The 20700-nt window shown below is 38.1% G+C and overlaps 1 protein-coding gene across 1 annotated transcript in view; it reads left to right on the top strand.

Moving 5' to 3' along the window:
* LOC127384218 (cytosolic beta-glucosidase-like) overlaps nucleotides 1–20460 on the top strand; it is a 158147-nt gene extending 137687 nt beyond the window's left edge. The window contains exon 4 of the mRNA XM_051618303.1: nucleotides 20339–20460. Coding sequence (XP_051474263.1) covers nucleotides 20339–20460 — 122 coding nt within the window. The remainder of the gene's footprint in view (nucleotides 1–20338) is intronic.
* The last annotated feature ends 240 nt before the right edge of the window (nucleotides 20461–20700 follow it).

Here is a 20700-nt window from a genome sequence, read left to right as displayed (position 1 = left end):
CTCTTTGTAGTGTATCTCCATCTTATTTCTTTTAATTAAAGTGTGTTTCTATGTTAATGTCTGAAGGAGCTTCACCATGTAGGTTTTTTGATCCTTGACTAGCAGGGGCAACACTGTTGGCTTAAATCTCCTCTTTTCAAGTCCATAGGGGAATCCCTTTGATTCATGAAAAGAGAACTTCCTTGCTTAAAGAGAAGCCAAACCAATGCCAGCCATATTTCATTGTCTTCCCCTAGCTGAAGGAAAAATAATCAGATATTTGCAAAAGCAAAATAGTAATCTGGTTGCTGGACTTTATTGCCTACACAAATGACATGAATGAACATCATATGGAATAGCTAGATTCCAACTAATGGAAAGGCTTTGTCCTAAAAATATTGCTAAAAAAATTGGTTGAGTTTATGGAATTTTTTAAAAAAAGAGCATTCATCTTAAATTATCCTAACGCTGTTGGCAGATGACTAGCAAAGAGATTGTAAACCATGCTGAAAAAAGGCTTCTATGGAGGTAGAAGGTACTTTTGATGTACTTTGTCTCTTTTGAGCAGTTCCATTTTGATGCTTAATAATGACCCAGCAATTTTCAAATGCTCTTTCTGTTTTGGTGGGAGATCATGGTCAAACTAAGACCATGCATCAATGAATTGGAATATAGGCTGCTAAATTTATGAAGTCAGAAACTCTTCAGGCTACCTTTTGCAATTATTCCCCTGGATGGCAGGTGTGAATTCGTAAGGGGCTGGGATAGAATTTAGGGTATCATGATTGTGTAGCTACATGTCTTCTATATAAGCCTACATATCTACCATGAAAACTGGGAGAGTATCCCTCTGATGTATAGCCATATTTCAAGACTAAATTATTACATTCTAATGCACTGAAATGCTCTAGATAGGGGCCAAATTAATGGTAATCATGTGCATGGGTAGGATGGAATATCCAGCTGAGGTATTTTGATGCTAATTTATGTTTTAGGTTGGGCAGGCTCCAGTAAATACATACTCATACTTCAATCTGCCAGTTCTGACCTGTGTGCATTCTCCTCCTCAAGATATACAGCACCATGGACAGTCAGAGCTTCTGGAGCTTCTGGGGCTTACCTTAGGCTCTAGTGCTATTTTTCACTTCCAGTGCTGCATCTTGCTCTCTGCCTTTAGGAAAAGTGAATATATGATAATCAGTTTGCTGATTCAGAATTAGAGGGGGAAAGAAGGGGGACAACTATACCTTGGGGCTTCTTTAGTTCCTTCTCCTACCCAGAAACACTTTAGTCTTTTAAACAAATAAAAAAATCTGAGTTCCTAATAATCGAGTGCAGCAGCTCTCAAAAGGTCTTTTGCTGTCCAACAAAAATTAACATTTTAAAAAATGCATACATTCTTCCTGTACTCTAGCCTTCAAATTACTGTACAATAGCTCAACTCCATGTAGTGTTCCAGGTCACTTATAGGAGTCTAAGTGCTCTTTGGAGCAGCCTGTCCATCAGCAGGGTTAATTACCTCAACCTCAGTAAATCCAGGTACAGGGAATGCAGAACAGCCCATTCTTCAGATTTTACCAGGTTTCAAGCTCTTCAGTCTGCGCCTGATGGTGTCTCTGAAAGGTGCAGGCAGAGGCACAGGGGAAGGCTTTTAATGATCCCAGCTTGTCCACCATAAGTCTTCTGCCAGAAAATATTCCCCTTGGATCCACTGCTTATGGCATTCTCCCTAACCCATTTCAGTTACAGCCAGTCAGATAAGTGAGCTCAGTGATTTAAATAGTGTGAGCCAGCCTGGCTCATCTTCACAGAAACATGTTAGGGAATGATTATATGAGCAACAGAGTGAAGAGACACCATGGCGACTTGTGGGAGAGGGAGGAGGAGGAATAATCTCTAAGAGAAGGTCGGTAGTGAGCAGCAGTGGATAAAATGGAGAAGGGAATTGGTTGTACGGGCATAGCTGGAACTGGACGGCAACAACTATCCAGTTCTGGAGGCTGAGGCTAAAGATGTAGAATTGGGTACCAGAGTCTACTAAAACAATTAACAACACCCCTAGTTGTGTTGCCAGGTAATTCTGGAAAGGTCCTGTAGTACTTCAACCTGAAGGTAAGAAGACGCTATGAGAGCAGCAGGTGACCACGGTGGAACAAGCCAAGGCAGCTCTAGCTGCTTTCTTTTGTGCCCTCTTCACTCAGCTGCCTGCTCTTGGTTCTCCGGCAGGAAGTCCACCACACTCATTACACACCTAAAGGAAGGGTGTTTGTGCGTATTACTGATGCACTTTGCTAAAAAAAAGGACATTCAGACCAAGTTGGTTGTGTTTGCACTGAAGGACATAAGAATCACTCATTCAGCCCTGGCTGCTGTCTCTGTTATGGGGCCTGTGTTCTCTTGTAGACATGTGATAACAGGAGATGACGTTTTAAATGCCTTGGTTAGTTTTTTTTAGTAAGCGGCCGACTAAAGCCTGAGCCATTTATTTTTAAACTGTTTTGTTGCCACTGTTGCAGTTTCAAAGAGATCAGCTCTTTGGTGCAAGCAAAACCCAAACTGATCTTTAGGGCCTCTACTGCTGCACTTCATAGAAGGCTCCAGAAAGAACTGGAAGGCAAGTGAGATGCTGGCAGATTTTCCAATGTCATGTAAAATACACTTTTGCAGAGGATGATGTGGAATGAAAACATTTACTCAGAGAAGCTGTATTTCAATTTTCTCTGTTTCTTAGAGCCAAAAAGTGAGCCAACATATTGCAGACCTTTGCCTGGGTCTCATCCCAGGTAGGTGGAATCTGTAGGATAAAACTTGGTTGAGTCACAACATTCTCGCATCATGAACATGGTTTTGCAATGCCAGGAAGCTGGCTACAGTGGGCCAATGTTTGAGATTTCATTCTCTTTAAAGACCGAATTAAAGGAAATATAAGCTTGTTTATTTTCTCTGTCGCTCTCTCATGGTTTTCTTTTTCTAAGAATAGAAAACAGATAGAAGCATTGCAGTGTCACAGCACTAAAATATTTGCATTTTTTATTTTTCTTTGAACTTTCCCTTTGCCATATCTGTGCCCTTTTATCACTGTGCCCTTTGCTTCCTAATTTTGTTTCATAAGCCCGTCTTCCCTTTTTCTTCCTCCCTTCTGTGTTGTCTATGGCACATAACCTTTACCTCTTATTTTTCTTGCAATTTATGAAATTCTAGGTTTCTGTAAGATTTCTCATATTAAAAAAGTACAACCTAAATGTAAATATTTAAGGAAAAACACAAGAAGATAAAGTGCTGTACTTCATCACTGAAGTGTGTATTCAGCTGGCTTTAACATTAAGTAGCAGATAACAAAACACCTAATAGTGATTCTCAGTAAAAAAAAAAAAATTAAATTACTGAATTTTGATCAGAATAAGCTTTGGTTTGTATATCCCTTATGAATTGGATTTTTCTTGTTGATTGTGGGAATATACTCGAAAATAGTGTTACATGTATTCAAAAAGTGTCCAATGAGACAACAGTAAAATACTAATCATGCATTTAGAGAACTAAAACTACCATTGTCTGCTCCTCTCCAGAATCCTCTGTTTAGGAATTCATTTGTATAACCTGTTATGAAATACATTCCAAACAAAACCATCATAATTAGACCTTTATGCCAGAATTTCAAGAGCATTAAAATTCAACTCCCCCCTGTAATTTTACTCTGGCTAAAATCAGAGGTAATTGCAGAGCCAAAAGAGGGTTTTTCTGCTCCTAGGATCTGGTTTAGATGTACCCTTTGATAATATCATGTGAGATTAGTTGATATACAGAGATCTGCAATACAAGACTGGTAGTAACAGTGATAGGCACCTGGAATTACCTATGATAGGTGGACAGATAGGTAGGATAAGGGGGTTTAAATCAGTTTTTCTAGGAAATGAAAACTAAGATGTCCAGAGTAGTTTAATTTAGTTTCCACTGGGCAACTCATCTATAACAGCACCCTTTACTCCATGAGCTGTGATTTAGGCAGCCAGCATTTTTACTGGGAGGAGTGACTTCCCTTACCACTTGTGTTTGCAGGAACCTTCTGACACCCCTGCTTGGCTCCCTTTGGCTCTTGCTCCATCCCTACCCTGGCAGTCACAACTCACAAGGCTCAGGACATTGCTGCTGCTGCTGCTGCTGCTGCTGCTGCTGCTGCTGCTGCTGCTGTCCCATGGCACCCTCCCGCCTTGCTGCCACATCTGGTCCCTAACTGAGCGGGGTTCCCTCCAGGCAGTCATGGCCTTGGGGAAAAATAGGTGCTGCGAAGTGACTTTGAGGCTGTGGCAGGACTCCAGGAGCATCTGTGCCAATGCAAATGTCACCTACGCTGGGAAAGGCAGAACCTGACCCAAGGGCGTTCTGCATTATAACAATACAGCTGGGCTCCAAAAGTGCAGGGAGTAAATTGGGGGTGGTCATCCCTAAGGGGACAGATCTTTTATCTTTCTCTCCACCTTTGTCCGATGGACTAACTTGTTTCCATGTGGTGCATTACAGTGTTTCAATTCCCACATTCCTGTGAGTTTGGAAAGTGTCATGATCCCATTTAAAAGACAAATACCTGAGGCAAAGCTGGACTTTCTCAAAGACCGCCTACTCCGCTGAAGTCATCTGTTGTGGCCAGTGTTGCCCTGGCCATAGGCTAAGTTGGCACACCGATTGTACATTTCACATTCCTCAGGTTTAGCTCCCTCTAGAACAGATTGGGTAAAGCTACACTGGCTAGCCAATGCCCCTAGCCAAAGCATAAACATCCTTTAGTTCCACGTGATGGCCCTAATGCATACATCTTTTGTGTGTGTGTGTGTTACACGTAAACCTGAGAACTGTCACAGCTCACTAGAGTGTTGTTTTTGGTGTGCTCCCAAGGGCTCTGTTCTCAGGCATGAAATATAAACTTAGGATTGTCTTAGATATATTGCCTTGGATCATTTACACATATACATTCAAAGGATTTTATTAAAAAAGATGAACCAAAAGTCGTAGTCTTGTCTACACTGCAGTGAACTGCCACTTGTGGAATGCTCCCCCACATTTCACCCAAATTAGATCTTGGAGAGAGCAAATTGAATTAGTCCCAAGGAGTAAGCCAAGGGCAAAATAACACACACATGCTGTGTTGATGATCAGTGGACCAGGACCTGGGAATCAAGTGGAAAACCAAGCTATTTGAGAGTGCAGGTGCACTGTGGGTATTAAGACACTTAATTTCTATCATTCTTAGTGGACACCTAAATCCACATAAGGATATTGGTCTAACTTGTCTGAAGCAACAGACAAGTTAACCTACTCTCAGTCTTCAAAATATGAACTAAAGTCACTAGCTAGCTGAAAATTGGTTTCATGCTTATACTCTATTTCACTGGAAATACTGGGTCAAAGCTCTAGATCAGAGTCCTCCTGTTTCACACAATGCTTCACAATCCTAAAGCTAGCTAGAACTTGAGTCCTCAGCCAAAACTTCATCTGAGCACACTGTACTCACATAAAAGAATAAAAATAACACTCTCACTTCCATTTCTCTGAGGCAGAATTGCTTGCAATGGGCTTACTCTTTGTCCTTCTTTTCCTCTTATTCTATCTGGAGGGGAGACAGACCAGGATGAAGAAAACAGGTTAGCATTAGAGTACTGCCCACCATTGTCCCAGATTGACATACTATGAAGAAGATAATGTTGGACCATCCACTTATGATGCTTAGTCCCACATCAAGAAAGGCTTTAAGTTCATTCTCTGAAAGAAATATTCTCAAAAAACAGTTTTTTCTTCAGCTGAAACAGGGAGTCCATGATGGAGTTAAGCACTTGTCCAGTGTGTCCCAAGCTACCATTGCAGCTCCTGACTTGAAAAGGCAGTGGAGGGGAAAAAGAACTTCCAGTCTAGTTTTACTTCACCAGTTAGTCACTCTAAGAATATGTATTATTGAAACATGTGTTTGAATTATGGTCATAAAGTGTTGGAGCATTTTACCCAGCTACAGGCAGGAGGGAAGATAACAAATCTGTATTTTTAAGAATATCTTAAATCAATAAAAAGTGCCCGAAAATGTACATGCATAAGTGAAAAACCAAGTGTAAGTGGGCTGGCCTGAGGATATCATTATTTATTGAAACTGATTTTTCTTTTCCTTGTGGTTTTAGAAACAAATGGCTGCTGCAAAGAAAGAATAAAATTAGTCATAATTAGTACTGGAGATTATTTTGTATCACACAGCTGAGATCTGGATAAATAATTCAGATTTTACTCAGGAAATCTAAAACCAAAATCCATTTATAAACTGAGAATGCTTATTAATCTCTACCTCTCAGGTTAACAGTTTGTGTCAGTTACCCAGGTAGTCTTGCATCACTGGTACCTTAATCATATGCTGTGTTTCTGTTCTTCAGTACAACAGTGAGGGTAAAAATTCACAATTTCTCTTTTTCATGCCAGTAAAATTCTGTATTAAATTATTTGTGGTAATGAGAAGCTGGGGATGAGTTGAGACAAGTTTCTTTTTAAGGTTAGCAGTTTTTCAGAATTCACCACCCTGGTCTTTGCTGATACCTATGCAGCTCTTGTGGCTACCTGACACCTTCCCAAATGCTGCCTCAGAAACCAGGACCCACTTTTCACATTTCAACAAACTTCTATAGCAATTTTTGGAAAGTTCTCAAGGCTTAGATCCTCAAAATATCTGGAGGTGTGGAGAGTGCACTGTGTATTCCCTGCTGAGTGAACCTGAAGGTCTTTGGCGATCACGATGAGTATCTAATGCAGGTATTCCTGACTGGGGAGGCACACCTTGATCGTGAAGTGATATATCAGGGGTGGGACATCCTGTGCTGGACTCAGCAGGTCTTACCTCCTCACTGTAACATATTCCTCCTTCAGAGGAGATGAGGATATGGAATGGGGAGATATACAGGACAAGTAAAATAAAAAATGTCAGCAGAAAAACAGCCACATCCAAAGCATCCTCCCTGATTAGGTTTGGTGAGGACTACAACCTCACAGCAGAGCATTTCATCCCACTATCTCCCCTCAGCATTCAAGTATCTCCTATTCCCACCTACATATGCAGGGACTTTCTCCAGCTCCTGGTGCTTTTACATAGATCGAGTCAAGCTTCCAGACAGGAATATAATTTCCCAGTATAGTTCATCTCTTTAACTATCTGGCAAACCAAGTTCAAATACAGGCTACATTGTTCCTAGGCACCTTAAAAAAACAGCTCTCTACTCTTCAATGCCCTTTCAGGCTATAGTCAGAATTTCCCACTTGACTTAATCACATATTCTTACCATGCTAGGAAGGGGATGGGAACTATCACATTAAGCCACACCTCATGAAAAACTGGGAATAAGGAAGGCATTGCTTAAGTTTATTCAGAATATTACATTTCCATCTAAAAGTGGAGATAGCTATGCTGGCTTTCCTGAGTGCAATTAGGAGATTTGTTGAGCTATATGAAGGAATCAAAATGATTTGCTTAGAAAAAGCAAGCCAGTGACAACTTAGACCACTGACAGAACTGATCAGCTGTATGCTGGATACAATTGGTAGTAAATAATATTTATTTGAAATAATAAATAGATTTACATGTAAACAATTTTGCTTGGTAACTACTGTGTGGAACCTGTTACTTCATTTTCAACCTGCCTTTTACCAAGAAGTTTATTCCTGGCTTTAAGACTTCTAGTGAATGAAATTCCACCAATTGGGAAATTATTCCACAAGCCACTAAGCCTTGTGCTTAAAAAATCATGCAGTAACTCTACTTTGAATACTTTTTGCTGCCATTTGCAATCAGTACCTCTTTGCATGATATTTTTCTGCTCAGTTTCCAAAGATCAAACACATCTCAAAGTTCTTGTCTTTTGGAATATTTTTGGAACACAACTAAGCCACCTGTTCATCTGAATACAGAAAATGGACCAGTCTTCCCTAATGCCCTGTTAAGTAGTTTGTATTTCAGATCATGGAGGGTTTTTTTCTGAACCTCATCTGATGTCTCAGTCTCTGTCTCAGTCTCATTGTTCTCCCTGAAGTCTGGACCCACTTACTAAAGCATTCACAGTAACAGGATGAATAAGGAATGATGCATTTAGTAGCAATAGCACTTAGTATTACGGGCTGCTTTCACTCTTTTCATCTACCCAAAATTCTTAGGTGCTTGCATCTCACCTCATCAGTTTTATTTTCATCACCAAACCATCACCTGGAAATTTCACCTTTAAAGATACAGTGCTAGCTGCAAGTAACTGATAAATATGCAGAAGAGCACTAGAATGAATATGGGAATTGTCTTTAAATATGTGTGTCTTTAAATACCTATCTATTTAAGAGGTTCTGGGTGTTTGAGGGAATACCAGGCCAGGAAGTCTTATGGGTGAACATAATAAATTAGTTGAAATGATAATTTAAAACAAAGTATCAAAACACTTGGGAGATCATGGCCAAATATGGGCCAATCAGCACTGTTCCTGCAGAGGGAAATATTGTTGTGTTAATCTCCTAGAACTCCTTGAATATGTTAATAAAGAAGAGCAGCTGGCGTAATTTATTCTAACCTCTCTGGGCCACTGACAAAATTCTTTGCAAGAAGCTATGAAGGAAGCTAAGTAGTGATGGATCAAGAAGTGGTGAAGGGAAAGGAGGTGAAGGGCAGGATTAAATGGTCAATTTCATCATGTCAAAGGATAACAGCGGTGGGCCCCAAGGTTCCTGCTCTTCTACTTATTTATTAATCATCTAGGAAATGGGAATTGCTGTGAGGCAGCAAAATTTTCAAGGGATAAAAAAAGAGTTCAGCCTAAGTTCAGAGATGATTGTGTGCAACTTCTGAAACAAACAGAACTGTGTGACCTACTCACTCTGACAAATGAATTACGAACAAAAGTATAGTAAGGTACACCAGGTGGAAAAAATATGAATTACTCAACACCTCACAGAGCTCTAAATTACCGTACCAACTTTAGAAAGGGACCTAGTTATCCTTGTAAATTACTTCAGTAAAGGCTTCTGCTTAATGTGCAGCTGTACCAGATAAGCAAACATATTAAGATGCATAAAGAATGGGAACTAATAGAGAAAGGATTAAACTGCCAGTGCTATATAGCCTGATCTGAAATACTGTGTGCAGTTCTAGTGGCTCTATCTTATAAACAATAATGCTGATTAAAAGAGGGTTCAGTGAAGGACAGGGAATGATCAAGAGCATTAAAAACTTCTCTTATGAAGAAAGATCTAAGACACTGGGGCTGTTGACCATGAAGAATGAGATGTCAAATTTACCAACTGTAATGAGAGCTAAAGAGAAGGTATGTCTTATAAGACACACACACCTGGACAAAGAAACAGAGAGGCAACACAATTAGAAAGACTAAAATGGAAAAATAAATACTTCTTCATATAATTTGTAGTTAGATTCTGTAACTGAGGGAATCACTGGGGCCAAGAACTGAAGAGGATTCACAAAAAGACTGCTAAACAGGCATAGGGGTACCCAGAAATTTCAGGGGTAACAACTGACAGAAACAGCTCTAATTTCAGCCAAACTGAGTTAGGGAGTGATACTGTGTCACAGACTATCTTAATTCCCTACACTTAGGTTGCTCTGAGCACCTCCTTCTGAATCATCCTAAGTGGTGTGGAAAATAAAACTGATTTAACTTGATTCCTACATTTCCTTATGTTTTCTCTGTATATTGAGCCCCATTTGCAATTCCTAATTGTGCTTTATTAATTATATATTTTTACAGTATTTCACTAGTTTTTTACACTGCTCTGTACTGAGTCTGTATGGTGTTATTTTTTTGAAATTGTAGTGTAATGTAAAAGTGGTATAATTCATCACATAAATCTAAGTATATTATGTCAGACTTTAATCTCTATCACCCAGACTTAGATGATCTTACGAAAAAAATGATAACAAATTTTCTTGATAAGGCCTGTTTTCCATAAAACCGTATTAACTGGCATTATTTATGCTAAAATCTTCATTTTTTTTTACAGATTGTGTCCCATAAAAGCCCTACCATGGGTTTAAGAGAAGCTGATATTGGACAAAGTAACCCCTAGCTCCTCATAGCATCTCATTTCACTCTTTTTAAACAGAAACACTTCAAAAGTCCTCTGGAACTTTTCCTCCCACAAATCTACATTTGTTCAAAATCAACATTAATATTCAGAGAACTCCTAAGCCAATTCTCCAATACTACTGGGTGTAAGTAATCGAGTCTAGTAGATTCTAAAATGCTTAATGCTTTTTGTTTCACATCCTCCCCAGTTACTAATAGCATAGAAAGTATTTAATTAATCACTGTAAGAGATGAATACATCATGCTAACAATGAATACTTCTGTTTTTTCTGTTTAGCAATTGAAAATTTTACAATCCTGGTCAAGGCCTGGATCTATGCCATTTGTAGGATTTCATTTGTTTCTGATATAGTTAAATCATTCCTTCTCAACTCTATCAGTCAGAAATTCTTCTTACATGCTTTTTAGCATCATTTAGCATCTGCTTTTTCTAACTCCTGCCTTGTGCTCGCTATGAGCAGCTTTCCTATGATCCCTTTCTTCTGCATGTGTTACTGCTCTTGTGGCAGCTGCTCTCACCTTTTGGGTAATAAAATACTTTCCTTCATAATGTTCACATGGAGTTCTTCCTGCTGTTCCTATTCAAGGGGAACAAGTAGAGTGCTGCAATTGGAGAAGACCTATAAGTGGCAGGCACTGAGCATCCATCATTCACACATCTTTGTCAGGGGTCTTTCCTTAGGACTAGCTCCAGTTAGGGTTCTCATGCTGACTGGGACACATCTAGGGTACAGGAATGGGAACGAAAGGATTGTCTTCAGAAGCACATTACTGACTTCTGCTTATCTACTAATCAGTAGACACATATAATAAATAAAATTCTGATTGGGTTTTTACAGGATCTGTCTGATTCTCATTTGTAAAATAAATATCAAAAAATGAATTTTGGTTTTGGGTTTGGTTTTTTTTGCATGTGTGCTGGAAATACATCACTGACTATTTCTTCTTGAGAACCATACTTGTTTTTGCAGAATGAACTGTGAACCACCACTTTAAGTTTTGACTGAATCCAACAATTAAAAAAAAAAAAAAGGGAATCTACTAAAATAAAGGGACAAGAATATGGCCAAAGACAATTCACCCCCAAAAAAAGTTAATACTGTTTCAAAGTTGGATATTTCTGGGTTTATTTTTTCCTTTTTGTAGATAAGATATTAAATAGTCATCAAATGGATCTAAGTATAGGAAGTTTGGAGAGGTTATAATAAGCAGCTTTTGAGTTAGATGTAGCAAAACATTATAAAAGTAAATTTCTTATCAGGGTAATTTTTAAATGACCTCTAAATCAAAAATAGTTTGATTATACACTGTTTGAAGAAAATTAATTATCCTTCTTTTCCTTCAAAGTATGGAAATTTTTAGGGCAGACCAATTTCCAAGCCAAGGTTAAAGAAGGGCAAAAATAGGACTTTAAAAGCTGGTTGCAACCTTAACGATTGGGAGAATACTGCTTTTCCATAATAAAGAGAAGGTAGATGTGACCAAACTGCCTGAGAGGACTACAGACTTGATAATAATAAGGGCTGAACTAAATGTCTGAAAAAAAAACAACCCAGTGCTCACAGAATTTAGCTGAAACTTCCTTCATGTGTGGTGTTCAGCAGAGCCTGAAATGGCAGTAGCATAGGGAGCTGCTCCTGGGATACACTGCATCTCCAAAAAGAAACTCTGGAATGTGCAAATGGTAGCTAGGAAAATGGCCACCGCAAAATGGGGCACTGCATTTCCGGCTCTCTGAGACATTACTCTGTAAGTAGAAAAGGAAATCAGACACATTCTGTTCCCATACATTCAGCAATGCAAAGCTTGTTTCACATGTGGAGCCACTGCTTCTCAGTCCAGCATCTTAACTTCTTCTGTCAGTTGGTGGTGAACCTGTTGGATAAAGATAAGTTGATGAGGATTCAGCCAAGGTGAAATAGCATGTTACAGCTTAACTAAGACTTCCCTGATGCCATCAGGGCTGAACATTACTGTTGGTTACATTTTACTTTCTGGATGTAGTGATGAAATACAGTAATAGAATTACCTTGAGTCACCCATTTGCTGGGCAGTTCAGGTTTCTAAAAAACTTGATTATATTGCTGAAATACTGGAGAAAGTCATCTATCAGTAACAGAGCTGGATGAAAGATAGTTCATTTGTGATGAGGAGCTTTTTTTACTTTGTTTTCTTTTGGTCACTTTTACATGTAATTATTTGAATATTTTTGTTGAATAATTTCTATAAATATTTTTCATATGCAGGTTATTGGAAGGCAGTTTAATCAAAGTATCTGATATTAGAAATTATAAAGGGTCTCCTTTGATTGGATGTGTCAGTCACATGGTTTTTTTCTAATTGGTTGAGGATATCTGTCAGACTCTGCCTGCTAGTAAAAATAATAATACTTACAAATGCAAATTCCTTGCTGCATTGATCATTCCTGCCAATAAACTGATGTGCTGGATTATTTGTGGAAAGCAAGCATAAAAAGGATGTGAATAGTTAATTACAGCTCATTCATTTGAGCAACTACGAAAAAAATGCTTGGTGATGTTCCACCAAAGGGCAGTCCCTGGTATCTTCTTCCCTCTCCTGTCTTTGAGTCCCTTTGTCTGATGAAGGACAGATGCTGACATTCAGTTGTCTTTTCAGGATTGTCAAAAAAACAGAGTCAATGTGAAGCCTCAGGTTATAGTATTTCAATAGAAATTTTTAGTTTAGGATTCCCTGTCCCCAGTACTATCCAGCGTAGAGTACAGAATAGTGTCGTACATTGTTCTGCATGTACTATCTGCTCATAAAAAATATTTTAAAAGAATATAAAATATCTCTTAGCTAACTTTTACAAACTGTAGGTATTTCACTCTGGGTGGATTTTCCCCAAAGTAGATCCCTGGTGATTCCTTAACTGATTCACAAAAATTGAAGGGTGATTTAAAACAACTGTCTCATAGTTTGAAATTTCCAGCAGAAGGCATATATCCCTGCATTTCAATGCATAGATACATGACTCCTATGATCCTCTTTATAGATGACTTTCAGTTAGCACATGGCCTAATTCAGAGAATTACTCACTCTGCTTCACTCATTAAAGAACAACTGGAAGAAAAAATACTTGATCTCCATCCATACCCAAATGCTTCTGCCTTGCCAGCAAGAATTCACTGATTCCTTCTGGATAACTATATTATAGACCTGACTACACTGGGCATCAAAAAAGCTGCAGATACAATCTGCATAAAATTTACATACATTTGCATACATATGCCTGGCCAAAAAGTATAGTAATTCACATTTACACATCATAAGAGGGCTAATGGAAATATTCTCTGTTCTTTTAATGTGTCTTTCACTTTTTTTCTTTTTTTTTTACTTTTTTTTTTTTTTTTTTTACTTTTTTTTTTTTTTCGGACATCTGTTTTACTCACAGACTTTCCAAATTCTGCCTGTGCCCAAGTTTGGTTTTCCTACACTATATTCAGAGATTACATGTTTTTAATTTTTGTCCTTAATCTGACTCCACCCTTTCTACACAACTTTCTCATTCCAGCAGGATTCTTTAAAAATGTCTTACTTGATCGTTATTAATGTGTTTGAAACATTTTTGCTGCTGTCTTGTGGTAGAATCCTCCAGCTTTGTCCTTCACCATCCTGGATCTCTCCAGTCCTTCCTCCACAGCTTCTCATGAGTTTTATTTCCACTGTGGAAATGGAACAGAAAAGCAGGATGAGGATAATGGTGATGCAGTCCCCAGATTTAGGTTGGTGCCATTTAGATACTTAGAGCAGCTTCTCCATTTTCTGTTGGGCTGATGCAACTGTCACATACAAAGTACTCAACAATATTCAGCAACCATCCCAGGTTTATTGAGCTGGGCATAAAAGGTACAGAACTTGTAAGAGAGATGTTGGAGAATGGAGATACAGCTCCAGATGGATGGTAGCTAAGTACATTTGGTGCAGTCTTCTCTTCTTAAATTCCCTAGTTAAAGCCTAGTCAGATGAAGAGATTGCTTCAGGAGCAGCAACATGAAGGACTACCACATCAAAGGGGAAAAATGTAGGGAAACATTCCTTCTTAAAATTAAAGTCAGCAAAAAAATAAGAATGTAGATCTTGCTGAAGTCTACCTCATGTGCGGTCTATGCTAACATGAGATGTTTTTTTTTATAGATGACTGTGATTACTGTAACCTTCATAGGAATAAAAAGGCAAAAAATAACCTCTGAGATTTTTCCCTTGGACTCAAAGTTACACTACAAAAAATTCACCAGTTTTAGTAAGGACATGTATACCACACTTAGAGGCATGCTCTGAGTTAGGCCAAAACCAGCAGTATTCTTTAAGGGAATCTGTGTTCTTATTCAGACTTTCAGCTGAGCTTAACTGCCAAAGCTAATCATGTTGTTTTCCCCTTAGAGCCCTGATTCAGTCAATTCTGGGGCAAAGATTTTGTATAGAATTTCTTCCCCAATTAGAGATTTCCACAAACTGGTTTCAAGTGGCTAATGAGAATGTACAGGGATTATAAACACACTTTCTTCTAGGTATTTTGGGTATGATTAATCCTGTTTCCTGACTTCAGAACACTAATATGTATATAATGAATTCTTTCTATTGTTGTTCTCATCTTTTTTGGACTTCAGGAATGAAAAATGGGGTAAAAAAGGAAGTTGATTAGAGCTGCTTTGGGCATTAAACAATTGGATTGGAGTTAGAAAAATGCTTTTGAAGGGAATTTTCTGCCACAGTTCACAAGCTGCTTGAACTTACAAAATAGCCAATGCTGGCTTAAGAACCTTGTGGCAAAAAATCTGCTAAAAGCAGGTTTGTTTATTCCATTTCCCATACTGTAGCCAAAAGCAAATGTAGATATTCTTGCATTAACTGTTTAAAGGTAGATTGAAGCAGAGTTGCAGCAAAACACTTATTGAAGTTACAGATAACTAGTTTGTTGCTGCTACCTATGCAAAAGAGGTTGTGCACAATGATTGTTCTGTGTTGGTTTGTTGAGGGGGCCTTAAGTATTTCTTGATTAATTTAGAATATGAATTGTCCTGGGGAAATCTAACTAAAGAATCTGCCACATAATTTCATCTAGAGAAGTCAAACTTTGTAAACTTGTTACTATTGCTAGAGCAGAACCTCTGAGGGAAAAATTATTGTGAAATAACTCAACAGAGTATAATGGGTTAATCAAGTCAACAAAAGTATTGAATGAGTGTTATACATTCTGATACTAGTGAATGTATCACCAAAACATTTATGTGACTAGGAAAAGATTAAACTATAAATTTTAAGTGTCTTTATACAGGCAATTCTTCAGGGTGATTGTGTTACTTAAGAGAAGTGTGTAGGATTAAAACAAATGTTTTATTATGAGGAAATGCATTGGTAACCTTGTTTTTTCTTTTTCTTTTTCTTTTTTTTTTCTCCTTTGCAAAAATCCATAATTTTTATCTGCATAGATATTAGCCTTTCTTCCCCCTCTACTCTGCTCTTGTGAGACAGTACCTGGAGTACTGCATACAGCTTTGGAACACTCAGTACAGGGAAGATATAGACCTGTGGATATAGGCCACAAAGATGATCAAAGGGCTGGAACATCTCTGCTATGCAGCCTGAGGGTGTTGAGGCTGTTCAGCCTAGAGAAGAGGAGGCTCCAGGGAGACCTTATAGCGGCCTTCCAGTACTTGAAAGGGGCCTACAGGAAAGCTAGGGAGGTGCTTTTCACCAGAGAGGGCAGAGTTAGGACTTGGGGTAATGGTTTTAGTCTGAAAGAGTGGAGATTTAGGTTAGACGTAAGGAATAATTTTTTCTCCCTGAGAGTAGTAAGGCACTGGAATAGGTTGCCTAGGGAGGTTGTTGATGCCCCCTCCCTGGAGGTGTTCAAGGCCAGGTTGGATGAGACTTTGTGCAGCCTGATCTAGTGTCAGGTGTCCCTGCTCATAGCAGGGGGGCTGGAACCTGATGATCTTTAAGGTCCCTTCCAACCTTAACCATTCTGTGATTCTGTGATTCCATGGATACCCTGTGTATTCGCTTTCTGCGATCTATTCCGCCTTATTTTCTTTCCACTGAGACATGACATCAGTTAGTATCTTCTCCCCATCTCTAGACAGGACTAAGTGAAAGAGGAAAAGGCTGTAAAATGCCTTACTAGCTCTAGCTGTTAACTTTTGTGCAAGGCAACTGCTTTAGCAGATCTAAGCCTTCCATAACAACTGTTCTCTTTCTGTGCGCATATGCTTCTATTTTTCTCTGTATACTCGGTACTACAATTATGATCCTCAATTACTGTCATTTTAAAAAGTTAAACAGAATCCACAGATATACTCCAATTTTTCCAAGTCTGAAACTGTCATCCAGTGCCTAAATTGTAAGTTCTACCTTCAACGAGTGCCCTTTTATGAGTTACATTACACAGTGGTTCACATCCATCTTTAGAGAAGCAGAGTGAGAGAATTTAACTGATCGCAGAGGTTAATTTGATCCATATACTTTGTCAATAGCAGGTCTGGGGAAAATTAGCACCAATAATTATAACACTGGTGTAAGTCATGAATCTTATTAGAGTGATTTTTAGCAATTTAAGGACTGAAGAATCACAAATGTCAGGATTTCAGTAATATCCTTGGCTTTTAATAAATGGCAAACGTTGTTAGAATTTAGGCTCCTTTTGCTTGCAAGCTTAATCACTCTCCAAGAATACAGAAGATACAATGATCATTTTTAAAGCAGTGTTACAAAATTAAGACATTCAAGCCAAGTTGGACATAGCTATTATTAGGCTGTATTTCTTGTAAAGGGCAAACACCTAATTTTTTCAGCTAGCATAAATCAGAAATAATTTTCCTTTATTTTCTTTTTGAATGACTGTTCCAAGGCACAGGGATTTCTGCTTCTCATACAGGCCTGTAGACAGAAGAGTTTTGTTTCATTATATTATAACATGCAAGGTGTAGGTGATTTAACTACCTAAGTATGTGTTGCAACAGTAGTAGGTCAGAAAACAAGCTGTCCAGCAAGTCCATTAATTCATTGGTGAAATAATTTTTTACATAGAAAAATGAGAAAATAATGGGATGGATGAGCTTTCTGAAAATGCCTCTAATCAACAGAATCAAGAGATTATTATTATCATGGAATAGTAGAGTTCAAAATACTCAGAGTGGAATAGCAAAATTAAAACACATAGATTTCAAAAAAAGACAGGACAAGGTGTCCTATGATGCTTCAGGCAATATATTACAGAAAAAAACACAGAGGAAAGCTAGCAAGCACACTAAGACACCAATTTGACTGGAATATAAATTTGAACATGAGATTTCAAACCTAGTCTACATAAAGAGAATTTAGGTTAGAAAGTGAGCATAAGTATAAAAGTACAGCACAAGTCTAGGGTCATAAGTTAGAAGAAAGGGGAAATAAACTGATATGACAAAGATGCTTAGTAAGGACAAGAGGTGTAAGAAGATCAAATTATTTAAGGACCTGAATATTCAGTTTAAACCAGGAAAAGAAATAGTCTCCCATTGAGCATAATAAAAGAGCTCCTTATCAGAGATGCCAAGAAGACAGTAGATTTAACAGTTTTTCAGTTTTGTTAGGTGGCTTTTCTAGTTATTTCCAGTGATAAAGGTATTTGCAGAATCTAGATAACATTAATATTTTTATGAAATTTCAATAACTTAATTGACATATTTCTGTTATATTTCCTCAAGAATTTGCCTTCAGTTCAGTACCAGTCAATATTTCTATCACAAGTGACTAGGAGTCTAGAGGAATTATTAATACATTTATATGACACCAAGTGGAGAAGGACTTCCTGCATACTGATGATCTCTTTAGAATCCAGAACAGAATAAACTAGACTAGACTAGAAGGTTTGTAAATTATTTTTTTTCTAAAACAAATGGTTTAAATAAATAAATTGTTCTGGGTAAATTTGAAACTTATTTTGAAACCAAGTTTCACAAAATCGGGGTGTTAGAGTTGCCAGTACTTTAAGTTCTCATCAACAGATCAGACTAACATCTGCCCAAAACAACAGACAGGTACCACTGATCCTTCCGTCCAGTGGTGAAACAAGCTCATGAAGCCTTTTTCAGGGATGTAATTTGTTGTAGTTTCAATTATGGATTTCTGACTACACAAATGGAATAAAGATGCTGAATTCCTCTTTTTGTGCCAGCAGACTCCTTTCAGGCCTTGCAGAGTTCTGCTAAACATAATAAACATCTTTAACTTTTCCAACATTAGTCCTTCAGGCACAAATGGTTCATTAGAATACTACCATTTACCTTCATCAGATATCTATGGAGCCTGCCTCAGTCTCACAGCAGGGCCCTTGCATTTCTTCTATCCTGCCAGGATTTCAATCTGTTAGAGGCTAACAAAATTGATTTATTTTTATTCTGAGTTTCAGGCTTCTATCTTACTGGTTTCTCTAGCTTCCTATTCCAATTTATAGATGAATTTTCTCCTCTTGAACACAAAAGCAACACTATTGTAGACACATATGCCTAAAATTTACAGCTACATGTGATGTCAAACATCAGCTTTGATTCGTCCACAACAGATGGATTTCCTAGTTTCATTTTCACATACATGATTTACAACAGTACCTTGCCCTATCTATAATTTCTATATCCCTGCTATTGTAAGTCTGATTTACTGTTATGCTTGAATTTCTTCTTGCCTTTTTTTTTTTAAATATATCAACTCTTTGACTGCACACTGAAGTCAAAGCTTTCTGCCTAATATTGCCTCACGTGTGGTTATGATATATATAATGCTTTTCTCATATACAGAACCCTAAATTTTGGCTCTTGCCTTTGAGTACTTCTACATTCTCTTAGTCTTACAGGAATTTGGCTTATCCAATTTACACCTGCCCTTCAAAGATTTGTATTTCTTTCATTTCCTAACACAGATTTGATGTTATCTCTAATTTGATCTTGGACTGATGTCAGATCTTTTCTCAACACTGGTAGAATATATGTACAGACGTTACAGTTCAGAGCTATCTCTTACAGATAAGACATTCAATTCTTAAACTCTGTGATTTGACTGGACTCAAGAGTGTTTCAATAAGTACTAATATTAAGCTTTAGTGTGATTTCTTGAAACAAAAAGGATTCCTTAGAGACGCAATCCTTTTTATGTGTATAAACCCAGAATGCAGTGGTGTTCAGATATTTGATGCAGTTGTGGGAATTACAGAAGCAAAAATGGAGACAATGAATCATCTGGCTGGAATCCACCATGTGGCCAGTATCAGACAACTGTATTTCAAACCCTTCCTTTTTCTATTTATTGCTATTTTTCTTCTAAATAATATGATTTCCCCCAGACTTAGAGATCTTCATTTAAAGGGTTCCCTATCAGAGTCCTGCACCTGTACTGGGAAGTCACCCTGCACTAAAATCTTATGTGAGTATTAATGCTCTATTTTGGCACATGTGACTGTAGGAACAAAAGCTGTATGGGAATAACTGCAGTCCTAAGGTTTATGATTTAATGAGGGAAAAGGGAAGGGAAGGGAAGAGAAGGGAAGGGAAGGGAAGGGAAGGGGGAAAGGAAGGGGGAAAGGAAGGGGAAAAGGAAGGGAAAAAGGAAGGGAAAGGTCAGGTTGCTTTTTTGGAGGTTGCTTTCTCTTTTTCCAGCTTTTCCCCCTTGAGAAGGCTCCAGGGTATAGACCCAGCTATGATGTGTACTGTTGCTCCTGAAGAGGTGCTCCCATAGCTTGCATCTTAATAGGATTGTAGGCATTTGGGGAAAAATAATGAATTCATTGATATGTTTATAGAATTCTATAAAAGCTAAGAATTCTGTGGGCCTCTGATGCCTCCAGCTTCACTATGTCCTGCTCTGAGTGCAGTCAAGGGAAACACAAATTTCGTCCACAGACTGCATGTTACAAGACTGAGACAGCCACTTTAATGAGCATTGACTGCCTTAATTTTGTGTTTTCTGGAGCACTAAGCTGTCTTTAGTACCAGCTTTTATGGAATAATTTGTTACACCTAAGCTTTGTCTTAAAGAGTAGATTCACTGCCCTTTTTTGACATATCTCATATTCTTTAAAAAAATGTTGCAGTCTAAAGGAACACCAATAGAATGCCTCGTAGATAGGTGCTCTTCAGCCAGCCAAAGAAACTGCCCTGGAAACCTATGGACTATTTACTGATCAGTTAAAAAAAGGTTTTGCATTTTGGAGAGAAACATTCTCTCCTTTTTTTTTTTTTAACTTTTACCTTTTTTGCTAGTACTGTTAGAGTCTCTAGCTTTACCAAATGCCAGTGAAGATGTTGCAAGAAGACAGAATGAAAAGCATGAGGCAGTAGTTCAAGAGCTGAAGGATGTGGGCAAAGGCAGTGGTGACAGATAAACAAAGGAGGAGTTCCAGGAAGGAACTGAGTGAAATAGCTTTTTTGAAAATAGGCAAGGGTGTGTGTGCATACTGCACATGATTTGCACTTCCTGACTTTATTCTATATATTTCTATATTTTTCCATTTCTTCTATGGAAAAGTACTCTGATCCCATTGTTTCAGGCAATAACCTTTGTAAAAAGTTCCATGCAAAATTATCTTTTATTATTGTTAAATTACATTAAATACTTCTATATT

The sequence above is a fragment of the Apus apus genome, chromosome 4 (assembly GCF_020740795.1).
Source record: "Apus apus isolate bApuApu2 chromosome 4, bApuApu2.pri.cur, whole genome shotgun sequence".
Lineage (NCBI taxonomy): Eukaryota > Metazoa > Chordata > Aves > Apodiformes > Apodidae > Apus > Apus apus.
Note: the sequence above shows the minus strand (reverse complement) of the source record. Positions and strands in the feature narration are given on the sequence as shown.